Source organism: Propithecus coquereli, unplaced genomic scaffold, assembly GCF_000956105.1.
Source record: "Propithecus coquereli isolate 6110/MARCELLA unplaced genomic scaffold, Pcoq_1.0 Scaffold444, whole genome shotgun sequence".
In the NCBI taxonomy this organism is placed as follows: Eukaryota; Metazoa; Chordata; class Mammalia; order Primates; family Indriidae; genus Propithecus; species Propithecus coquereli.
In genome coordinates this window covers 892,457-916,313 of record NW_012150219.1, presented here as the reverse complement: position 1 = coordinate 916,313, position 23,857 = coordinate 892,457, and the positions used below count along the sequence as shown (strand labels likewise).

Here is a 23,857-nt window from a genome sequence, read left to right as displayed (position 1 = left end):
TGCTAAGCCCTCTGTGGCTCTTATGGTTCTCAGAGTAAAAATGTCTTTTTTTTTTTTAAGAAACAGGGTCTCACTCTGTTGCCCAGGCTAGAGTGCAGTGGTGCCATCATAGCTCACTGCAGGAACTCCTGGGCTCAAGCAATCTCCCGCCTCAGCCTCCCCAGCAGCTGAGACTACAGGTGCGCACTACCACACCCAGCTAATTTTTTTTTCTATGTTGCCCAGGCTGGTCTTGGATGTCTGGCCTCAAGTGATCCTCTTGCCTCAGCCTCCCAAAGTGCTGGGATTACAGGCATGAGCCACCATGCCCAGCCAACAAAAACATCTTATCGGGTCTTTAAGGCCTGGCCTCTCTCTTCAACCTCATCTCTCACACCCTCTTCCTCTTACATATCAATCTCTTCCCTGCCTCAGGACATTTGCACTTGCTGTTACCTCCTCCTGGAACACCTTTTGCCCAGATCTTCACATACCTGGCTCCTTTGCATTCCTCAGCTCTCCACTCACACATCGCCTCCTCCAGGAGCCCCTCCAAGGCCACTTGAGCTAAAGTAGTCCTCCCTCTCCTGCCTGTTGTTTTTTATCCCATGACTCTATTTTGTTGATGTATGACAGAATAGGTGGCGGAGAATGGGAGGGGGCTTCAAAGCAGTCTAGAAATGAGAGAGAAGGGGGTGGGGAGGGCAGGGGGCAAATGCCACCAGGGCTCTAAGGAAGCAGCAACACGGCCCCTTGCAGACCAGGAAGCGCAGGCCACATACGCATGGGTGAGGGGCCTGTGCAGGCCGGACTCCACCCCCACATCCCTGATTCGGAGATCTAGGCCTGCATTCCATACGCAACCCATGACTGCCTCCTGGCACTGTTTAATCTTTCCCCTCATCGCTGGCCACACTTCCAGTGATTTATTTCTGGGCTCACAAACCCAGATTCCTGCAGAGGCCAAGCAGACCGCATAAACAATGTGCACAGGGCACACGTGAGACTTTAAGAGCACAGGCCTGGACTCACTGCCACCCAGCTGCAGCCTGGGGGTGCCACAGAGGAACATGGGCCCCGCACAGCCAGAGCTTCAGATTTTTCTTAAGAAGCTGGAATCTGAATTTGTAGGGAAAATAAATGTTGCCGACAAATTCACTGTGTGGGCCAAAACTCCCTGCCTGTGGGTGGGACCCTCCTGCTGGCAGGGTGGCCCTGGTTCACATTCGCCATGCCACTCACGGGCACCAAGTGGCAGGCCCTGGGTATGCACTTTCCATGCACAATTTCATTGCTGCCTCACAACCACTTGTGTGGTAGGAACTGTTCTGACCCCCATTTTACGGATGAGGAAACTGAGGCTCAGAGAGATAACGTGACATCCACACCAGGGTTCTACCTATATCTAGAATTCACTTGCTTTCCCAGAAGCTAAAGAAGCTCCAAACTCTGCTCTAAGAGCGTCTATCCGTTTTGCCTGACTTTACCTTCCAGTCCTGCCCAGTTCACACAGGGGGCTCAGAGAGGTTAAGTCATGAACCAAAAGTCACCCAGCTGGCAAGAGCCAGAATTGGAGCCCAACTCTGTCCAACGTCAGAGTTTGCAGGCTAAACTCTTACTCTCCGTCCAGCTCCAACGTGCAGGAGCCTTTGAGAAGTTCAAATGACCACGGAATCCTTAGTGGTGCTGAAACCATGTCTGCGCGAGCTCCTACTAAGCGTAAGTCTCCAAGGAGTGCTAGGACTTCGGGCCCCTCCCTGGAAACCCTGGGTTGTAGCCAGGACCCTTGGATGACATTTTCTGAAGGGAGTGGGGTCCTCAGGAATTTCGTTCAAATGCTAACATCCCGGCCGCTGGTTCGCCTTCTGTGCCGGCTCCTGGGCCTGGGCTCCTGCTCCTGCCAGACCCGAGCGGAGGGCGGGAGAGTCAATGTTTGAAGGATTCCAGATGGAATCCAGAGTCTGCCCAGCAGCTGGGAGCGCAGGGCCCTGGTGTGTGTGTGGCGGGGCGGGGAGGAGGGGTTACTAACTGGGGTATCTGGTATCTCCTCCAGTCCCCCTCGCCACTATTCCTTGGTCTGCGGATGGAGGGAACTGGGATTTGCTGAGGGCCTGCTAGATGCCCGGCAGCTTCGGTGTGGTATTTCAGAGCGATTCAGCCGCTTCCCGACTGTGTGGTCCTTAGGCAAGTCATTTCACCTCTAAGAATCCGAGCTATCTCATCTGTAAAATTAAGATGACGATTTTGTTAGCCAGGTCACTTTTTATTTGCAAGGGTCAGAAATCCAACCCAAACTGGCCAAATCAATTTTTAAAAAGGGCATAAATTGGTTCATGGTATAGGAAAGTCCGGGGTTACTGTCTTCAGGAGCGGCTGAATGCAGGTACTCAAATAGTGTCATCAGAAGCCTGCCTTTGTCTCTCAGCACAGAGTCCCTCTGCATTGGCTGCATTCCTGGGCAGAGTCTTTCCAGAGGGCCGGAGTTGACCCTCCAGCTTCTTCAGGTTGATATCCTGTCAACTCAACAGCCGCTGATGAAAGAGAGCATCTCTTTCCCAATAATTCCAGAGAATGTCCCAGCGTGAACCCTGATTGGCCAGTTTGAGTCATGCCCACACTACTAAACTAATCTCTGTGGCCAGGGGGATAAAGCTTGGCTCTCGTTCTTGTCCCTTGGAACTGAGGAATAGGGTCAGCTCCACTGAATACATGAAAATGGAGGAGAGATGATTCCCCAAAAAGATGCCCAACAGTCCAAAAACCTGTCTACCACAGTAATACTCGCCTCCTACCTACTTGTGAGGCTTAAATGAGATGATACGCTATATGTGGCTTCTAGTACATGCTCGGTTAACATTACTTTCTGGCTTGCCTTTGACATCTTTTTCCAGAACCCCTGACTATCCCTCTGACGCAGCAGGGCCATCTCAGAGTTAGGCCAGCCTGCGTTCAAGTCCTAATTCTGCTGTGTGGCTCTGGTCAAGTTATCCGACTGCTTCACGTTTTGGATTCATCTTCTGAAAAATGAAGGTGATAAGTGGAGCCTCTTTCTGGAATGACTTGGGACCTTGCATGTAGCGGGTGCTCAGGAAGTGGTGGCTTCCACTCTTGCCAGCCTTCTCTCTCTCTGCACACCCGCCCCGGCCTAACTGTGTTGACTGTCGTTCCCCACCTCCAGGCCTTTGCACGTGCAGTTGCCTCTGCCGAGGACGCCCTCCCGTCCCCTCTCTGCCTGCTGGACTCCATCTCTAACCTTCGAGCCCACCCCAAATGATTCCTCCTCCAAGGAAGCCTCACTGTTTTGTGCCTTGGTTTTCCCAACTGCGAAACAAGAATTATGAGAGTGTCTACCTCTCAGGGTTGATACAAGGAGTAAATTAGATTGGTCCTGTAATGCAGTTGGCGCAGTGCCTGATTTAGTGAAAAATCAATAAATATTAGCTGTAATTAGATCATTATCAGACATTTAGCTGCTAATTCAAGCTTGCATTTTCCCATAGTGCCTTGCATGGGGTGAGTACTCAATAAACATAATGCATTTGGGTGAGCTGGTTGGGATCGTGGTTTCTAAACCCATCCACCCTTCCAACTGACCAACCAACCAGCCATTCATCTATTCAGTCACTCATTGTTTCACGTAATGCACCAGTATTTGTTGAGTGCCAACCCCATCGCAGGCTCCTTGCTGGGCAGTAGGGATCCAGCCTTGCAAAATAGCCACCGTCCCTGTCCTCCTAGAGCTGCCCTGGGTTGGCAGGGAAGCAGAAAATAAATGAGTGGACCAATGAATAAACAAGATGACTTCAGATTGCGACAAATCGCCAAGGAGGTAAAGCGGTGCAGCAGGAGCGAGTGACTGGGAAGGAGGGTGTTTGAGTCGGGCGGTCAGGGAGAGCCTCTGTAAGGAGAGAATGTGAGGGATAAGAAGGAGCCAGGCACAGAAATTTCGGGGGAGGATCCTCCAGGCAGAGAAATAGCAGGGGTGAGCTTGACACACGAAGGAGCAGACAGACGGCCTGGGTGGCGGGAGGGGAGTGATCGAGTAGGGGAGCGCAGGGGAGAGATCTGAGTGGTCAACACGGGCCAGGTCAGGCAGGGCCGTGTAGCCTCTGTAAGAGTCTGGACCTTATTGGGGACACAGCAGGAAGCCACGGGAGCACTTTAAGAAGGAGTGCGGCAAGACCTGATTTCTACCTTTAAAAGACTGCTACGACAGGGGCAATAAAAGGGCTGAGTGACACTTCGGAAGGGCACTAAATTCAGCCTGGGAAAAGTTGCTAAGGCTTTTCTGAGGAGGTGACATTTCTACTGGGTCCAAAAAGAAAAGAGAAAGCAACTGGAGGTTGGGGGAGTGGAGAGGTGGCAAGAAAAGGTCTCTCTGGGCAAGGCCCGGGGAACAGCAAATGAGAAGTGCTGAGGACTCTACTGACTTCCCTTTTAACCCAGGAAAGTGAGGGCTGCTGGGGGTCGGGAGCAGGAGGGAAGGGCGTGGACCGCAGCTGGCTAAGGGCAGGGGGAGCTGCTCAGGTTCCGTGGAGGGGAGTTGTTTGCAGAGCAACTTGTTCCAAGTCCATTGCTAGGCTACTCTGGGCAACTGGCTTCTTTTTGCCTCAGTGTCACTATCAGTCAAATGAGTTGGCAGTCCATGTGTAAAGTAACGGAGCATTACTGGGCTAACTATGGCTGTGTTGATTAGGATCTAGGTCTGTCTGCTATAACAGAGAGAGACTCAGGGAGAGAAGAGTATTTCATCAGTCCAGATGTAAACAGTCCAGGACTAGTATGTGTCTCTACAAAGTTGTCATGGCCCCAGGCTCATTCCACCTCTCTGCTCTGCTTTTCCTCATGGCTCTAAATGGCTGCTAAAGTCCCAGCCATCACATGATCCATCCCTGGCAGCAGGATGGAGAAAGATCTAGAAAGAGGAAGAGATTCTAGAGGTCCCACATTAACTTCCACTTCCTTCTTATTAGCCATATCCAAGCACATGACCTCCGTCTAGCTGCAGGGGAGGCTGGGAAATGGGATCATTAAGCAAAGAAGCCACATTAGCCCATTGACAATCAGGATTCTGTTAATGTAAAGAGTAGAAAATGGATGCTTGCTGTCTCTGGAGCACAAAGCTTTCCTCAAAGGGGCCCCAGGCCCATGGGGAACTCACCCCTGAGCCTCAAGAATTGAGAGAATGGGAGGTGGCAGGCAAAGCTTCCAAGAGTCGAAGCCAAAGCTCAGGATGTTGTGCCTGGAGCTCCTGGTCACCTTCTTATTACTTTCCTGGGCAGTTAGTGTAATAATTCCACGTGCTTCCGTGTGTCAGCCTCCCCTTCAACAATCAGACCAAGGACTTGGAGTTTTGATGCCCCGAGTGATTTCAGGGGGGGACAACTGAATATCCGAGGGGAACTTCCAGGACACAGGAATGGCCGTCCTTATTTTCCAAAGCACATCCTTACTGGGGGGCAAAGAAGGGAATCAGAGGAGGACAGCTGCTAATAATATTAACAATAATTGTAGTGTGCTCCGCACTTAGTGTAACATCTGCCCCGTCACCACGTTCCTCCCCCATCACCCACCCTACCTCACCCATGCTTGCCAAACACATTCCTACCTCAGGGCCTTTGCACTTGCTGTTCCCTCTGCCTGGAGTGCTTTTCCCACTGATGTTCGCATGACCAGGTTCTCCTTATCATTCAAGTCTCAGCTCAAATATCACCTCCACAGAGAGGCCCTCCGTGACCACTCTGACCAAAATAACCATTTCATAGTCATGTCCTTTCCCCCCGACCTGCTTCATTTTTTCATAGCAATTTTCATAACCCAAAATTATCCTGTCAACTTGTTATTATTGTTCATCATGTGTCCCTTCCTTCTGCGAGGCTGTCCACTCCCACAAACTGGGATTTTTCCTGAATTGTTCATTGCTATAGCCTCAGGGCCTAAAAGAGCACCTGGCACATCACTGAACAAATGAACAAATGAATGAGGTAAATCTTTATTAAAAACCTGGCCGTGCAGGTGTTAATATTCCCCTTTATAGATGAGGAAACTGACCCTCAGAGAGTTGACGTTCCTCGTGTAAATTCAAACAGCCGGTAAAAGTCAGGGGCAAGATTTGAACCCAGGTCTCGTTGATTCCACCCTTCTACTTGGTCTCCCTCCAGTAAATAATAACTCTAGTTCATCGTAACAGCTCCTGCCATTAGGTCTTCCTTAAATCAAGGCAAAATGTCCCTCCCAGTTTTAAAACAAATGAACCGCTAACATCCACTGAGCCCTTCCTGTGTGCACTGTCGCACTGAATTCTCACCTGACTGCCCAGTGAGGTAGGAACCCTGCCGTCCCCATTGCACAGATGAAGAAACTGAGGCTCAGGGAGGTTAAGATACTTGTCCAAGGTCTCGCAGCTGGAAAATTGGGAAGCTGGTATTAAAGTGCAGACGTAGGTTCCCAACCGAATGTTCTACTGTCTCTCTCCTACTGCATCTAGCGCCTGCCTTCGTTTCCAAATTGCGTTTATTCTGCCTCCTTCCTTTGTTTGATGAATGGTTGGAGACGGGGCTCATTGTAAAAGCAAGTGGATGAAAATTCATGTTGCAAAGAGTCTTCCTGATAATTTCAACCCTTTTTTGGCCAACTTCTTGTCAGGTGTGATGAGATCATCGTTTTTAACCTCGGGTTGTGGCTGCCAAAGGGCTCATCCCGCGGGGGCAAGCTTCGGTTCGGCCGTTGTCTTGATGTCCGCCTGTGTTTGCATCACTAACGCTGCTTCCGAACCCTCGTGGCTCTACCGGGATCTTTGTTAGCCATTCACGCGTGTCTGAGCGGGCTAGTGAGGTCAGAAGCAGAGAACAGAATCTGCAGTCTGACTCCCCCAGATGAACGAGTCAGAAGGCACTAGATTACGCTACAGTCACTGAACAAACCTACAGTCTCTTGGCTTTACACATCAAAGTTTGCGTGTGGAGAAGGCACGTCACCTCCGTGCGGGCCAGAACCAGTCAGACAGCTCTGCCAGGCTGCCTGGAGGAGACAGAGTCCTCCCGGGTGCCCAGGAAGGAGATGAGAACCAGACACACGGAAGTCTCCGCCCAGGCATAGTACACTGCACTGTCACCGTCGGAGAAAGATGTGAGGGTTCCCTGTTCAAGCCTGCTGAGCTGAAACAGCCCTGCTCTTCCCTCAGGGCACCTGTCTGTCCCCCACAGCTGGCTGGCAGAGTGAACAAAGTTGCCGACACTAATTCGTGGACTGAATGGCAGTAAAACTTGATTCCTTTTTTTTTTTTTTACAGTAAAAAGTAGGAATGCCAGTCATTCCGTTCTGCGCTCCTCTGTATCATATTTGCACAAACCCACGTCGAGGACCATCCCCTTCACCTGCTGTGACACATTTTATAGGTTTCAATGCACTTACTGCGTCCCCCTGAGGGAGATCATGGACCCCGCTGTCGGGGAGGGAATGATGTATGTCACTTCCGGGCTCAGGCATTTCAGAGCAAGCGTGAGTTGTCCTTGCCGTCCCTTCCTCTGCTTTGGCAAGAGTGGAGGCCACATACTGAGATAGTAGAGCCACTGGATTCCTGAGTCTCCGCTTGGAAAGGAACTGTGCTAGAGACCCACCAGACTCTCGGTGGACACTGCATGTGAAAGACCAGAGACGTGAAGACACTGACCTAAGGATGCCCAGCCAGAATTAAAAGTAGGTGTCCCGACTACTCACATGAACATTTCACCTCAGCGTGACTCTCTAGTGAGACTGAACTGCTACATGAGAAAGATCTGTTGTTAAGCCACCCAAATGCCTCTTTCTAAATGTATACTGGACATTAACCAGCAAATCTGGTTATTGTCAAAAAAGACCACTTACAGGCCGGGCGCGGTGGCTCACGCCTGTAATCCTAGCACTCTGGGAGGCCGAGGCGGGCAGATTGTTTGAGCTCAGGAGTTCGAGACCAGCCTGAGCAAGAGCGAGACCCCGTCTCTACTAAAAAATAGAAAGAAATTAATTGGAAAGCCAAAAATATATAGAAAAAATTACCCGGGCATGGTGGCGCATGCCTGTAGTCCCAGCTACTCGGGAGGCTGAGGCAGGAGGATGGCTTGAGCCCAGGAGTTTGAGGTTGCTGTGAGCTAGGCTGACGCCACGGCACTCACTCTAGCCAGGGCAACAGAGTGAGACTCTGTCTCAAAAAAAAAAAGACCACTGACAGAACCATCGTTCAGACGTTAGCCAGAGTGGTACCCAACCCCAGCATCTCTCCAGACTCACATAATTAGCTTCCCTTGGCGACCCAGCCACTTTGGCCACACTCTCACAGACTGCCCTCCCCACTCCCTATCCCGCCAGACTCGGGGCGAGCGGACGGGTTTGTGGCCAGCATCACCTGTGGACACTGTCCTTGCCTAACGTTCCCTGTGCTCCTTGTTTCCTAGTCAATACGCTGCTCTCTGCAGCAGGGGTGGACCCTGCCATTCGTCACGGTTAAGCCTGGCAGTCTCTCCCTCACCTGCTCGCGTCCTCAGCGAATACAGGAAATTGGTGATCACCCAGGCAGGAAGGACATTGTCCTGTTTCTCCGCTTTGGAGACAAGCCTCTTCATCACCTCCTCCCTCCGCAGGCACCAGGGTTGAGTCCCTCCTTCTCCCCCACCAGAGGCTATTGTCCCCAGGTGGGCAGGAGGTAGTGGCATCGCCAGCTCCCAGAGTTCCTGCCTTTGGCGAGGCTCGTGCGAACTTGGCTGACCTGTTAGGAGGAGGTTGCCCAGCCCAGGGCTTGCTGGGAAGAGCCCAGTCACTTCCAGGAGATGGCTCAAGTGAGGCCATGAATTAAACCATCATCCAGACCCCAGCATGCTGGGATAAGAAAGGCCCCAGGTGTTTAAAAAATAAGTAAATAAAAGAGGGGTTTCAGGGTCTGGTAGACATGAGTTTAAACTCTTCCTCTGCTACTTTCTTGTCACCTTGGACATTTGCTCTCTAAACCTCAGTTTCCCCAATTATAAAATGGGGAGAGGCACAGTACAGCCTGTAGAATTATTATCAGGATGAAACGAGATCCTTCATTATATAAATATTTATTGAGCACCTACTGTGTGCTCTGAGAATTCAAGATTGAGAAAACTCAGGCGCAACCCCTGCCCTGATGTTGCATACAGCCTGTGGAGGTGCACGTTACTGCAGCTGTGGCTGGGGACCAGACTTGGTCAGGAAGGTCAAGGAGGGCTTCCCTGAGGAGGTGATGCTTGAGCTAAGAAGGATGAGTAGGAGGTAACCAAGCAGAGTGCAGGGAAAAGCATTCCGGGCAGAAGGAACAGTGTGGGCAAAGGCCATGTGGCAAGGAGGATTGTGGAGACTATGAGGGACGGAAGGGGAGCTACCGTGTCTGAGATGAGAGGGCACAGAGGAGATCGGAACAAGACAAGCCTGGAGAGTGAGGTGGGGTATAGACTAAGCTACTGTAACAGTGAGACCCCAAAATACAGTGGCTTAAACAAGATGGACGTTATGAGGTAGACCAGGAGTTGCCAAACTTTCTGTAAAGTGCCAGTCTAGGGCTGGGATTAGCTTCCATCTCAGATCCAAGATAGCCACTCCAGCTCTGCCCATCACATCTGCCTCCCAGCCAGCAGGAAGGAGGAAAAGGAGACAGGGTTTGTGTTGTTTCTGCTCACCTTCCATTGGCCAAACTTAATCACATGTCCACGTCTAGCTGCAAGGGAAGCTGGGAAATGTAGTCTTCATTCTGGGAAGCCCTATGTCCCGCTAAAACTATGACAGTGGAAGAAGCGAAGAATAGATATTGAGGACATCTAGTGCTCTTTGCCACAGTGGGCCAGAGTGTCCCTGGGGAGACGGGAAAGAAGTCTGTTCGCAGTGGTCATGGTGGGAGTTGATGGTGGCTGGGGCAGGGTGGGGGCTCTGGGCGAAGAGAATGGAACGGATGCAGATGTCTGTGAACGAGGACTGATGAAACGTGGCAATGGATTGGGTATGGCGCAAAGGATGGGGCGGGGAGCAGCACGTATGACCCCCGTGTTCCTGACTTGTGCAATCAGGTGCAGTTCTTGTCCGGAAAGTTCTCCACGCACAGCAGCAGGTCAGTTAGCGGTTGCTGCCTTCATCATTGCCGCAGGGGCGGCCGGGATTGCAGACCCGACTGCCTGCAGAGACCGACAGACCGTGCAAGGGGTGCAGGGCCTGTGCAAGCTGGGGGCCTGTGCCCCGTCTAACGGGGCAGCTGCTCCCTCGCTCCAGCCTGGGGCTACAGCTGGGAACACCGGCTGAGTGAAGACAGAGCATCTGATTTGCCAAGGGAATCTGAAAATCTGGATTTTTATGTGAAATCTCTCTATTCTCAAACGCGGGCAACTAAGTAAATTTCTCAGCACCGAGGCCTGGGGGTTATAACGGCCGGGGTGTCCCTTCCCAGCCCTGAGACTGTTTCTTGTCCCGGCGAAGGCCTCTGCCTCCATCCTTTGCCGTCGGGCGCGGCACCCCCATTCCCGCCCTTCGTGCCCACGAGCGCCCCCTGCAGGCCCCTGACTCCGCTCTGCCCCCAGCCCCCAGCAGGGGCCGCCCCGGGCGGGCAAAACCCCCGGCCTGCTCCCAATCCCCCTAATCGGATCCGCGCCAGTGACCCTTCTAATTAAAACTCGCCGGCTGTAATCCCCCCTTAAAGCTGGGGGAAGCGGAAGCACCATAAAAGGAGCGAAAGGGTTGACGGTCCGGAAGCCGCCGCCTCCTACGCCCTTGAAAACGTCTCGGGGAAACCCACAGCCCCGAGATCGAGTCCTGGGTCTACCGCTTACCAGTTGTGCCCCCGGAAAATTCACTTCATCCTCTTGGCTGCAGTTTCATTCCTTTATCGACTGTGTAGGAAGCGCCCTCTCTGTGCCGGGCACTGGTTTAGGAGCTGGCGGACAAGCAGGGATCAAGACAGAGAGGAGAAAAGAATTTCAGCTCAGCCCGTGCTGTGATGGGAGGTGCTGGGGCTGTGGGAGCCCAGAGGACAGGCGTGCCCAACTCAGAGCTGGGGGCCAGAGAGGCTTTGCTGGAGCAAGTGGACCCTGAGCTGAGGCCTGAAGGGGCAGCAGGAATGAGCCAGGAGAAGTGGGATGGGGTTGGGGTGGGGGGGGGTAACCTGGGCAAGCATCTGGAGGTGCGGCTTGGGAACTGTATGTGGTTTCACCAGGAGTCAGTGCGGAATATGCAGTGGGAAACAGGGAAAATGGGAGAGAAGAAGGGTGGTCTTAATGCAAAAGCCAAATCTCTTCATCTTGCCTCATCAGGTCCTCCTGCCTCTCTGACCTCATCTCTCACTCTCCCCCTGGCTCTCCCAGCCCCAGCCACTCCGAGCTTCTTCTCCATTGTTTGATGTGCCAAACTCATTCCCACCTCAGGGCCTTTGCATGTGCTGTACCTGCTGCCTGGAACATTCAGATCTTTGAATGACACTCATCCTCAAGTCTCAGCAACCAGGCACCTCCTAAGAGAGGCCTGCCCTGACCACCCAGCCTCCTGTGGACAGCCCCAGTGCTTTTCCACTGATGCCCCTGGTTTGTTTTAGGCAGTAACACCCAGCACATAACACTGTCTGATATTGCCTTGCTCCTTTCCTGGTGTGTGTGTGTGTGTGTGTGTGTGTGTGTGTATTTTTTTCTGTCTCTCCCTAGCATCTCTGTGAGACCAGGGAAATTTTCTTTCTTATTCATGCTGCACCCTCGGCAACTAGCGTAGCACTTAGTAAGTGCTCAATAAACATATGCCAACTAGATGCAAAGAATCAGAACTTAACTGAGAGCCTGGAGAGCCATTGTAGAGTGTATAGTAGGCTGTGGCTTGCTTGGATTTCTGCTTCTGTCCTGTGACCTATCAATGTGGTTGTGGGGATGGAAAGCAAAGAGTTGCCCTTTATGGAAAGCGACTTTTCATGTAACTCTATTAAGGCTTATTTTACACATCATATAATGCACCCATTTCCAATGTACAATTCAATGATTTTTAGTAAATTTTACCAGGTAGTACAACCATCACCCCAAATGAGTTTTAGAACATTTTCATCCCAATGAGATCCTTCATGCCCATTAATTGTTAATCCCTATCCCCATCTCGGCAACCACTAACCTACTTTCTGTCTCTATAGATTTGCCTTATGTGGACATTTCCTATAAATAGAATCATATAATACATGGCTTTTTGTGTCTGGCTTCTTTCACTTAGCATAATGTTTTCACGGTTCATCCGTGTTGTAGCATATATCAGTACTTCGTTCCTTTTTATGGATAAAGAATATTCCATTGTATGGATAGACCACATTTTGTTTATCCATTCATCAGCTGATGGACAAATGTTTCCACTCTGGGACCATTATGAATCCCGCTGTTATAAACAGGCATGTGTACGAAGAGCGATTTGTAAGCCTAAACACCAGGGGCAGCTTGCAGCTTGACTAAGCTTCGAGGATTACTGCAGAGCCTTCACCACAATGGACTGTGTGACATGGGCCAGTCACTTCCCTTCTCTGCTCGAATCTGCACGTCTTTCAGAGAGGAGCTCGAGCACTTTCCTGCACAGACGTTCTGTGCCTTGTCCACGTTCCTGGAAGAGCGGCAGGTGTGCAGAGGCCATGACAAACAGTCTGCGGGGATCACCTGGTGGTGATCTACCACCAAAGCTGGCAGTTAGGACGAGGGAGGCCTGGCTACAGCACACCTGAATTCCACCCTGGGGACCCACCTGCCGATCTCCTCCCCCAGAGGACCAAAGCCCCCTCTCCCATTTGGTGCACACAGGTGGGCTCCAGGATCTAGAGCCCCCTTGCAGGGAGGGAATTCGGGGACAGCCTCTGAGTTCCTGGCACTGGCTCCCTCCTCTGCTCCCTGGGTTCCTGGAGTTCTGCCCAAACCCAACTGGGCTCAGATCCCAGAAAAGCAGAGGCCCCATCGCGGCCTCAGCTAGGGCCAGGAGGGCTCCCGGGTGGTGGCTCATCCCCCACTCCTGGGGCCTGTCCCAGAGACCTGATCGACACTGTCCATCTGGGCTCAAGAGCTGTTTAGAGGATGCCTGCTGCCTTAGCGAGTCACAGGGGGTCCAAGACCTAGCCCTGGCCTTCCAGAAGCAGCTAGTCTAGGCACAGGTAGTGGAGTTGACACTAAATTACCCAACTGATAATTTAGTAACAATATATATTAAGTGGCTGTTATGTGGTAAGTGCTCAATTACTTTCATCTCCATTTTGTTTTGATGTTTTAAATTTTTATTTTTTGTAAAGATGGGGTCTCGCTATGTTGTTCAAGCTAGTCTCAAACTCCTGGCCTTAAGTGATCCTCCCGCCTTGGCCTCCCAAAGTGCCGGGAGCCACCACACCCAGCTTTGTCTCCATTTTAGAGAAAAGGAAATGGTGGCTCGGAGAAGGGAAGTGACTTGTCCAAGGCCACGTAGCTAGGAAATAATAGCACTGGATTCAACCCAAGTTCAAAACCAGCTTATAAATAAATGTAAAACTGTGGAATAATGAAAACAATAAGAGTGAAGAGTTACTGTGCCACGAATTAAGGGCCTTATGAACTCATTGAATTCTCAGTCTTGCAATGATCCCCCGTCTTATAGATGGGGAAACTGAGGCACAGAGGGTTTAGTTCACGTTAGGAAATTTCCCAGGCTGGAAGCGTGGCCCTGAGGGTATGGGCTTCAGTGGATCTGGAAGGAAAAATATTCTTGTAGGCAGGGCCAGGAGGGGTGGGGTAGGGGAGACCCCCCAGTGCTGTATTACCACACATGCCATTTGGTGCAAGGAGATGGAGGCCCTCCCAACCCAACCCCAAGCAGCAGACACCTCCCCCAGGATCCAGTGGGGCCCCTGCTCCCCTTTTCTCCTTTCCTGGGCATCCTCGGGCTGAGGGGAGGGGAGGGGAGGGCACATTCTCAGGTACAAAGCGGGTGCCTGCCTTAGAATAACAGGCACCAAGAACCGTACAATAGCTGGGTGCATAATTCATGCGTCTGTCAGCAGAACATCAATTATGTGGGCCTTCCCTGGAGTTGTCTGGGGGTTAGAAGCTGGAGCAGGCTTCCCCTGCCAGCCTCTGGGGGAAACAGGATGTCCCAGCTCTTAAAGAAACAGACTCCTTGTAATGAGACCGGCGCAGCTTCCGGCAAGACTCAGCCTAAGGCCCGCGGGCTGCCCTGTAAGATCTGCCCTACTGTGTGTCCCCCGCTCCCCAACTAGTGAGGGGCTGACTGTTGGCATATCCCAGATTTTTTCGGCATTGGTACTATTGACGTTTTGGAGGGGACAATTCAGTGCTTTGGGGGTCTGTCCTGTGCACTGTGGGAGGTTTAGCAGCATCTGTGACCTCCATGCGCTGGATGCCAGGAGCACCGCTCCCTCAAGTCATAATGACCAAAAATTTCTGCAGAAATTGCCAAGTGTCCCCAGGGGTCAAAATCATCCCATTAAACGCCACTGGTATATCTTCATTTTACAAATAAGGAAACTGAGGCAAGGGAAGTTTCGATGCCCAAGGCCACTCAGCCAGTGCATGGCAGAGCTGGGATTCCAGCTCCAGGAAGCACACTCCTAGCCTCAACACGGGAGCCCCCAAAAGCATGCTGCCACAGTGTTTTAGTCCAATAATCACGTATCTATTTGGAATAGCCTGGCACAAAAAATCAGGAGTTTTGTGTATTATTTCTTAGGATAAGGCTAAAATAAGGTGAGTGGACTTTTTTGGTTTTTGTTTTAACCAGTAAGGAAAGAGTGGGACAAGTAGCAGAAGAATATATACAGTATGATGTCAAAACCGAGCAAAACAAAACAAGTTTCTTTAGGGACAGGTATATTTGTATTGAAAACTATACAGAAACGAAGGGATAAAAAAAATCCACACAAAGCTTTTATCTGGAGTGGGAAGAATACTCAGGAAGTATCAGTGTACTGCCACCCACTTCATTCTTGGATTTGGGTGGTGGGTTCACAGGTATTCACTTGATTATAGTTCATAAATTATATATAAGGTAGGTCTACTTTTGTACATGTCAAATATTTCATTTTAGAAAGTGTTTACGGAATTTTTTTCCAATGAGTACAAATCAAGAAACTAAGACTCAAAAGCTATTTTTTATCTGTGTCAGATATGACTATCACAAAAAAATCAAGAAGCCGGTAGAGCAACTGAGGTTGGGGAAACCACCATGCAACCCTCCCTTTTATCTTCACAGCTGGCCTATAAAGGCACCAGAGTCTCTTGCAACCTGTGGTATCCCCTGTGTCATGCAAAGTGCCTCACACATAGTAGATGATCGATAAATATTTGCCAAATTGAAAAGTGAATTCTGGTTCTGGCCCTTCCAATTATAGCTCCGTGAACTTGCTCAATAGCCATCAAACACTGGGAGCCCCTGTCAGGTGTCACACCCTGGGCGAGGTGCTGGGGGTGCACAGATAAACCTCAGAACTGACCCCTGTCTCCACAATGCTTACAGATTCTGGGCAAATATTGGCGTGTACACACACACACACACACACTCACATATCCACATGCACGCATGTGCACCCATAATGGGATGCATGTGGTAAGTATCCCCAAGGTATGGCAGAATGATGAGGGAGCCCCGAGCGTGGAGCAGCCAGCCCTGCCTGGGGAAAGCAGGGACAGTTCAGGGGAAGGAGCCACTTGGGCTGGATTTTAAAAGATGGATTGGAATTCACCGACAGACAGAAAGAGGCTCTGACGTGCAGAGTTGACCAACCATAGCGTGTGGTTAGAGAAGTATGAAGTTCGGGAACCTGTGGCAGGAAAGGCCAGAGAGAGGGGTCAGAGTCAAAGTGAGAGGGACTCAACAATGATGTGTCTTTCCTAGGGACATCGCAGGTGCCAGAAACGCCGCCCTCACCCATGTGGCAACTGGCTTTACTTACAGGGTACAGCAGCAGTCTCAGACAAGGGCAGGAAGCAAAGTCCAACTGGGTCACCCTGAGGCTGGGTGGTCTGGGCTGACAGGGTGGTGTGGGCTGCGATATTTTCCCTGTGATGGTGGCTGGCATCTATTAGACACTCACTGCTGCTGGAATCTGTCCTAAGCACTTGGCATGTGTTAACACATTTAATCTTTGCAGCACTTCTCTGAAGTAGATACTGTTGTTATCACCCCATTTTGCAGATAAGGAAAGTGAGGCTTAGGGAGGTTAACTAACTTGCTCACAGTAAGGAAGTGGCCCAGCTGGGGCTTGAATCCAAAGCAGGCTGACGCCCTGTGCACCCTCTTAGGACCCTCCTGTGTGCTCACCGCACCTGCCCTTTGCCTCTTCCCTTCATTCTCTGGCTTCTCTCGGAGGTTCAGCTTTCTGATGTTTTTTATGGCATCTCTGTCCCCTGCAACTTGGGAGACACTTGGTTGGGGCTTGGGCTTATCATGGAGCTGGTTCAAGCCCAGATTCTCCTTGACCGTTTAATTCAGGGGCTCACCCTTCCGTAACCCACTTGCCTCCCGGATCCCTGAGCTCAGATTCTCAAGGGTGGATTGGCTGAGCCCAGCATACAGATTGGCTCAGCCTGGATTTTCTGTCCAGCCATGGGCCGATCAGCGGCAGCCAGGATCGGATGGTACAAACACAGTGACCAGTCCCCCCATCCCCTTCAGCAGGGGCACGGGAAGAGGAAGGGCAAGTCTCCAAAACAAAGACAGGTGTACGGAGTGTTTAGGGATTTTCATCTAGTCCTGAGGAGTCCTGGAGATTTATTAAGCAGAGGAGTACTGTGATTGGATTTGTATTTTTTGAAAAAAAGACCCTCAGAGCAATTTATTACATCCACCTGCTTTTCTGCATAGTCTGAGATTGGCCTAGATTCCATTAATTTCAACAAATATCCACTGAGCCCTTTCTGGAGGCCAAGCCCTCTTCTTGACAGGTAGCTATTGTTATTATTAGTATCATTGTTGTGAAAGTAGCACCCCATCCCATAACAGTATGAACCACTGGTTTAGATCCTGAATCAGCAAACCATGGCCTGCAGGTCAAATTTAGCCCACTGCCTGTTTTTGTAAATAAAGTTTTATTGAGATACAGCTATGCCCATTTGTTCCTGTATTCTCCAAGGTTGCTTTCATGCTCCCAATGCAGAGTCAGGTAGTGACAACAGAGGGTGCGTGGGCCTCAAAGCCTAAAGTAGCTTCTTTCTGGCCCTCTGTAAGTTTGCTGACCCTGGGCTTGCCGATTAGCTTTAAATCGTTTTAATTCCCTGGGCCCCAGTTTCCACACCCAGGCAATAAATGGGTTCGGATAAATTATCTTTTTAGCTCAAACATTAAGTCATTAAGTGACTAGTGAGATGTGAAAACGCTCCCAAACATTGAGACATGCCCTGTAGACACAGGGTACTATGATGATCATCCCATTGGTGGTTGATTACTAAATCCCACTCTCTTCTTCTCACAGATCCTCGCCATAATTTCCATCATGTTCATCGTCCTCTCCACTATTGCCCTGTCCCTCAACACACTGCCCGAGCTGCAGAGCCTCGATGAGTTCGGCCAGACCACAGACAATCCGCAGCTGGCCCACGTGGAGGCCGTGTGCATTGCGTGGTTCACCATGGAATACCTGCTGCGGTTCCTCTCCTCGCCCAAGAAGTGGAAGTTCTTCAAGGGCCCGCTCAACGCCATTGACTTGTTGGCCATCCTGCCATACTACGTCACCATCTTCCTCACCGAATCCAACAAGAGCGTGCTGCAGTTCCAGAACGTCCGCCGGGTGGTCCAGATCTTCCGCATCATGCGTATCCTCCGAATCCTTAAGCTTGCGCGCCACTCCACTGGCCTCCAGTCTTTGGGCTTCACTCTGCGGAGGAGCTACAACGAGCTGGGCTTGCTCATCCTCTTCCTCGCCATGGGCATCATGATCTTCTCCAGCCTTGTCTTCTTTGCCGAGAAGGATGAGGATGACACCAAGTTCAAAAGCATCCCGGCCTCTTTCTGGTGGGCCACCATCACCATGACAACCGTTGGGTATGGAGACATCTACCCCAAAACTCTCCTGGGGAAAATTGTTGGGGGGCTCTGCTGCATCGCGGGGGTCCTGGTGATTGCTCTTCCCATCCCCATCATCGTCAATAACTTCTCTGAGTTCTACAAGGAGCAGAAGAGGCAGGAGAAAGCAATCAAGCGGAGGGAGGCTCTGGAGAGAGCCAAGCGGAATGGCAGCATCGTGTCCATGAACATGAAGGATGCTTTCGCCCGGAGCATCGAGATGATGGACATCGTGGTTGAGAAAAATGGGGAGAGTGTGAGTAAGAAGGACAAAGTGCAAGATAACCACTTGTCCCCCAACAAGTGGAAATGGACAAAGAGAACACTGTCCGAAACCAGCTCAAGTAAGTCCTTTGAAACCAAGGAGCAGGGATCCCCTGAGAAGGCCAGATCATCTTCTAGTCCTCAGCACCTGAACGTTCAGCAATTGGAAGACATGTACAATAAGATGGCCAAGACCCAGTCCCAACCCATCCTCAACACCAAGGAGTCAGCAACACAGAGCAAACCAAAGGAAGAACTTGAAATGGAGAGTATCCCCAGCCCTGTAGCCCCTCTGCCCACTCGCACAGAGGGGGTCATTGACATGCGAAGTATGTCGAGCATTGATAGCTTCATTAGTTGTGCCACAGACTTCCCTGAAGCCACCAGATTCTCCCACAGCCCTTTAACATCACTCCCCAGCAAGACTGGGGGCAGCATGGCCCCAGAGATGGGTTGGCGGGGAGCTCTGGGTGCCAGTGGTGGTAGGTTCATAGAGGCCAACCCCAGCCCCGATGCCAGCCATCACTCTAGTTTCTTCATCGAGAGCCCCAAGAGTTCCATGAAGACCAACAACCCCTTGAAGCTCCGAGCACTTAAAGTCAACTTCATGGAGGGTGACCCCAGTCCATTACTCCCCACTCTGGGGATGTACCATGACCCTCTTAGGAACCGGGGGGGTGCTACAGCTGCTGTCGCTGGACTGGAGTGTGCCACACTCCTGGACAAGCCTGTGCTGAGCCCCGAGTCCTCCATCTACACTACAGCAAGTGCTAGGACACCCCCCCGGTCACCCGAGAAACACACAGCAATAGCATTCGGCTTTGAGGCGGGAATCCACCAGTACATTGACGCCGACACAGATGAGGAGGGGCAGCTGCTCTACAGCGTGGACTCCAGCCCTCCCAAAAGCCTCCATGGGAGCGCCAGCCCCAAGTTCAGTGTCGGGACAAGATCAGACAAGAACCACTTCGAAAGCTCCCCCTTGCCCACCTCCCCTAAGTTCCTAAGGCAGAACTGTATTTACTCTACAGAGGCATTGACTGGAAAAGGCCCCAGTGGTCAGGAAAAGTGCAAACTTGAGAACCACATCTCCCCCGACGTCCGCGTGTTGCCGGGGGCAGGAGCCCACGGCAGCACACAGGATCAGGGCCTCTGAACGGCCCCGCCACGGAGGAGAGACTTTGGGGCAAGATCCAAAGAGGAGGGCTGTTCAGAAAAGCCACAGAGCTTTTCTTCATGAACTCTGAAACAGAAAGGCCTGCAAAGCCCCCAGAAAGAAGAGAGACTCCAGAGAAGGCTCCCTAAGACCTTGAGAGCCATGACAGGTTCATCAGCATGAAGTTGGCCAAGCCGTAGGGTACAGCGCCTCCTTGTAACAATTCCATTGCCCTCTTTGGGAGATGACATGAGCAGAACTCACAGCCACCACTACCACCATTCTGGACGTAACCGAGGCCACCTACTCCCCAACCTTCTCTTCGAGGGCAGCATTTCCATCCCTCCTGACTTCAGCTGGAGAAGGATACTGGAGCAAGTGGCTGGTGTCGAAAGAGTGGGTTGACCAGTTTGGTATTGGGTGTTGCCCGGCCACCTCTAGGAACACCTGTCCGTCACCTCCTGGATGGATCCCACAGTTAGAAGGCTACAGGGAATGCTTGTGTCATGGGGAGATCTCTGCGCCATAAGCAACGATCCCAGCGCAAAACTCTTACTCAAATGTCTTCATTGACTTCGGTGTTCCATAGTACCTGAGATTTTATATTTTGAGATATCGTAGGTGAGTTGCACCACTTGTACTCAATTCTAATTGCCCCCTGGCGATCTGGGAAGGGGTCAGAAGGCGGGCACTCAGCCAACAGTATGAACTCGGAGTGTTGCTTTAGGGTTGTAGGAGGAAAACACTTCCTGTATATCATCAGTGTAGACTCAAAAGATATGCAAGTGTCAAATATGCAAAAGAAATAGCTTATTCTAAGAGACCGTGTGTTCCTAAAGAACAGCATAAAAATCTGATTTTTTTTTTTACCTGCAAAAATGAAAGGAAAAGAATACCCATAATTGAAATGCCCAGTTCAGACTTTGAATACTTCCTGCCATGGCAGGGAAAGCGCCTACTATAATAGAAATTCTTCTTTGTTTCCTGTGATTTTCAAGCTAAAAAAATTAAAATAAAAAGCACTTTATGTTTTTCAAAAATAGGTTCTACCAGGGACAGTGTCAACATCTTGCACTTTAAAACAAGCATTATTTCCGTGGGCCACTTGTTGGGACTGTAGTTGGGTTGTTGCTACAAGCCTGTTTCTGGCCACGGCGGGTGACATTGTGCTGGCATCACTGTCTGCCATATAAAAGTCTTTGGGCTCCTTTCCTGTCCCTCTGAAGCATCCCCTTAACCCTCATGGGTCAGGAGGGGTTCTTGGCCCTCGGGTGGGGCCTCTCATAAAGTCAAGTGTACAGGAGACATGCGCATCTCAGAAGGACACAGTGACAGTTGGACATTGGGTGTCTTACTCTGTTCCCTTTCTTGTCAACCAGCCATTGGTGTGTTTTCAGTGTCACTGTCTGTACGAAAAGCTCAACTCTCCTTCCTGCAGCCATCAGTGCAGCCGGTACAGACAAAAGCAATAAGTACGTGTGTGCATCCTGAACAGTTCTGATGTCTTTCTTGGCGTTGGTCTTCCTGTCCTAGTTTGATGAGCTGGCACTGTCCTGCCTGCTTTCAGTCCAACAGCATGGTGTTGTTGGCAATTCCTCAGTACAGTGACATTGGGTTGAACCACTGATTGATACAAGGCTATGGTGTCGGCTCATCTGTCAGTAAAGATAACGTGTTATTGGTCTGCTTGTCTGTAGCACAATGGAACAATGTTGGTCTCTTTATAATGTTGATGGATGATGTCCCAAGTACAATAGTGTAGGTCTGCCTATCCTCAATACGGTAACAGGCATTTGTCTTCCCGATGGAACAAGGACATAGTGTTGGTTCACCTGCTCTTAATATAATCTGTTGCTGGTCTGCCTATTAGTACAACGGCATGATCCACCGGTCAGTACACAAATATCATGGAGTTGTTCTGCCTGCCCTCTGTATAATGGCATGAGATTGGGCCACCTGTCACAGGTATGATGACATGGGGTCATTCTACCACCATTAAAAATGCTTGTTCTCTACTGTATACAAATCCAGTTCATACCACTCCTCAGCATCTCCAGGGACTGTGGATCCCCCAGGAGGGTTCAGTCCTGTTCTTAGGTATCTTCAGATACCCGCACAACAAATGCAAAGGGACTCAGGGCATGGAGAGTGTGCGATCCATCTGTGCCGGTTGGCACACCCGAGGGAGCAAAACACTTTTCTGAGCGCACAGTCTGGGTTGGGGGCCTCTTGAGCAGCGACTGTGGAACGGTTCCCCGCCGGCCGTCTCGTGTATCTCTTGTTTTCATCACCATCAGTGTCCGCCATCAGCACAAATGTGAAAATTCAGGGAAAACAAACAAATGCTTTTTGATAAAAGTAAATAGTTGTGATTTCTGATTCAGATATTTTTAGAGCTGACGCTATCTGTAAAAATTAATAATGATAATAATATAGTCTATTTTACATATCAGGAAAGTGAATATGTTTAAATATAGCCATACATAGTGAGAAGGAACTTACCACCCCTTCTTCAAATTGAGGCATTTCATTGGTTGGTCGAAGCAGATGAGAAGTGTACAGATTGGAAATTCTTTCTTTTTATTAAAAAACTAATAACCAATTGGTGCAACTCTCCTTGTAACCAAAGGCCCTTTCTGCCTTGTGTGGTCATGTAGGACCTGGCCCTTCCTTCCTTGTGTACTTTGTCTGACCTTAAAGTAGCATTTTATTGAGTCACTTTTGAAGGATGAATTCAGAAGTATCATTAAGAACCTACCTTTTCAGGCTTAATAGCCAGAGTCCTATAGAGTTCTTATAGAAACAGAATAATTGAAATTCAGCATATACTATGCTTAGAAAGTATTCCGTTTTGGTTTTGTTTTGTTTCTTTGGTTTTTTTTTTTCCTTTTACTTATGCGTGTATGTATTGTGGGAATGTAGCTTTTACCCTGTGCTCAATTCAAAATAGAATATTGTTACGTTTTCCCAGCCCCCATCCACCAAAAGGGAACATACCCAGGTTTGTAATATGTATATATCCAACCTGTACCTACGTACATGTATGTACACGCACTGGGAAATCTACCCACGCGTCTCCACTGAGGAGCGAACTTGAAAGAGAAGAGGAAAGCACTGGTTTGGAGGCAAATACTGCTTTGACTTGGTGGTTCATTTCCCACCCATTCCTCGGCCAGCAGAAGCAGAAAGAAACAAATCCACTCAAACAAATGATACGAGGAGGGGCTGGAGGTGAATGGACGCTGGCCGCTTTGGCGAATTCAAGGAAACTCATCAAGAACCCAGCTGAACTTGAGTTCCAACTTCCACCACTATCAGAAAGGGCTAGGGACCAGGTAGCTACGTGTCCCGATCACACGGGCCAGAGTCTGCAACCAGCGGCGGGCGAGCTGGGCAAGCTTTGCAGGAGAGAGTGTATTCACCTCTTTATCTTTGGGCAAAAGAAAACAACAGGACTTTGGTGCAGTAGATTTCGCAGTGCCTTCTTTAGGAATTCTATCTTAAGCACACTTTAAAGGGGAAGAAAAAAGAGGAGAGAATGTTTGTTCCTGTGAAGTCCCTTTCTCAAAAGAATTGGGGATGAAGAATGAAGAAGAAGAGTAAGAAGGGGACACGGCAAAATCCTGAGAAGGTCATTTCCTTTCAGCTCCCCCAGCTTGCCCCCGAGCACGGCTGGTGACACGAACTTTTGCAAACTGACTCCCAACTTCTCCTCCACTGTGTCTTGGTAACTGTAGCTGCCCTTTCTCCTAGTAATAAGATCCATGTTTCTATGGAGAAAAACAAAACAGTATTCTCTTCTGTAAAACTGTAATGTGTTGTTGATATTTGTAACTATTGTATATTTCTGTCTCGCTCCAGTCACGGCTGGAGTGTCTAGTCCACGGACAAGGGCCACTAAAGCCAGGTCTCTATCTCTCTCCTCTCCTCATTTCTCTGCCAACTAGTCTCAAGCAACATAACCCCAGGCTTTTCAGCCTCAAGGCAAGAAACTTGGAATCAAAGGAGGGCAAGGCAAAAAGCCCCCCAGGACACGCTCCTTCGGGAATGGACTTTTTCTGTAGCTCCAAAGTGGGCAAAAGGAAGAAGAGGGCTCCCCTGAGACCCCAGCCGGACGAAGGAAATCGTCCGGCCCTGAGCTGATGTTTCCTCACCTGCCACTGCTTGTAGGACAGCATCTGAATGCTTTCCCATCCCTCAGCCCAGGCAGCCCAAACCAGCCCTGGCTACATCCAGAAATAAGAGTTACCTCTGCATTTTCTGTTGCCATTTTTTTGGCTCTAGAAGTATCTGATGCGCGACTACGTCATAGGATGTCCACGCATCTCAGAGTAGTCTATTTTTCTGTTCAGATAAAACAAGCATTATTTCCGTGGGCCACTTGTTGGGACTGTAGTTGGGTTGTTGCTACAAGCCTGTTTCTGGCCACGG

At 50.2% G+C, this 23,857-nt stretch overlaps 1 protein-coding gene across 1 annotated transcript in view; it reads left to right on the top strand.

Annotated features, from left to right (window-relative positions):
- KCNB1 (potassium channel, voltage gated Shab related subfamily B, member 1) overlaps nucleotides 1-20,424 on the top strand; it is a 97,989-nt gene extending 77,565 nt beyond the window's left edge. The window contains exon 3 of the mRNA XM_012654700.1: nucleotides 17,417-20,424. Within this exon, the coding sequence (XP_012510154.1) occupies nucleotides 17,417-19,426 (2,010 nt within the window). The 3' untranslated portion in view covers nucleotides 19,427-20,424. The remainder of the gene's footprint in view (nucleotides 1-17,416) is intronic.
- Nucleotides 20,425-23,857: the final 3,433 nt, after the last annotated feature.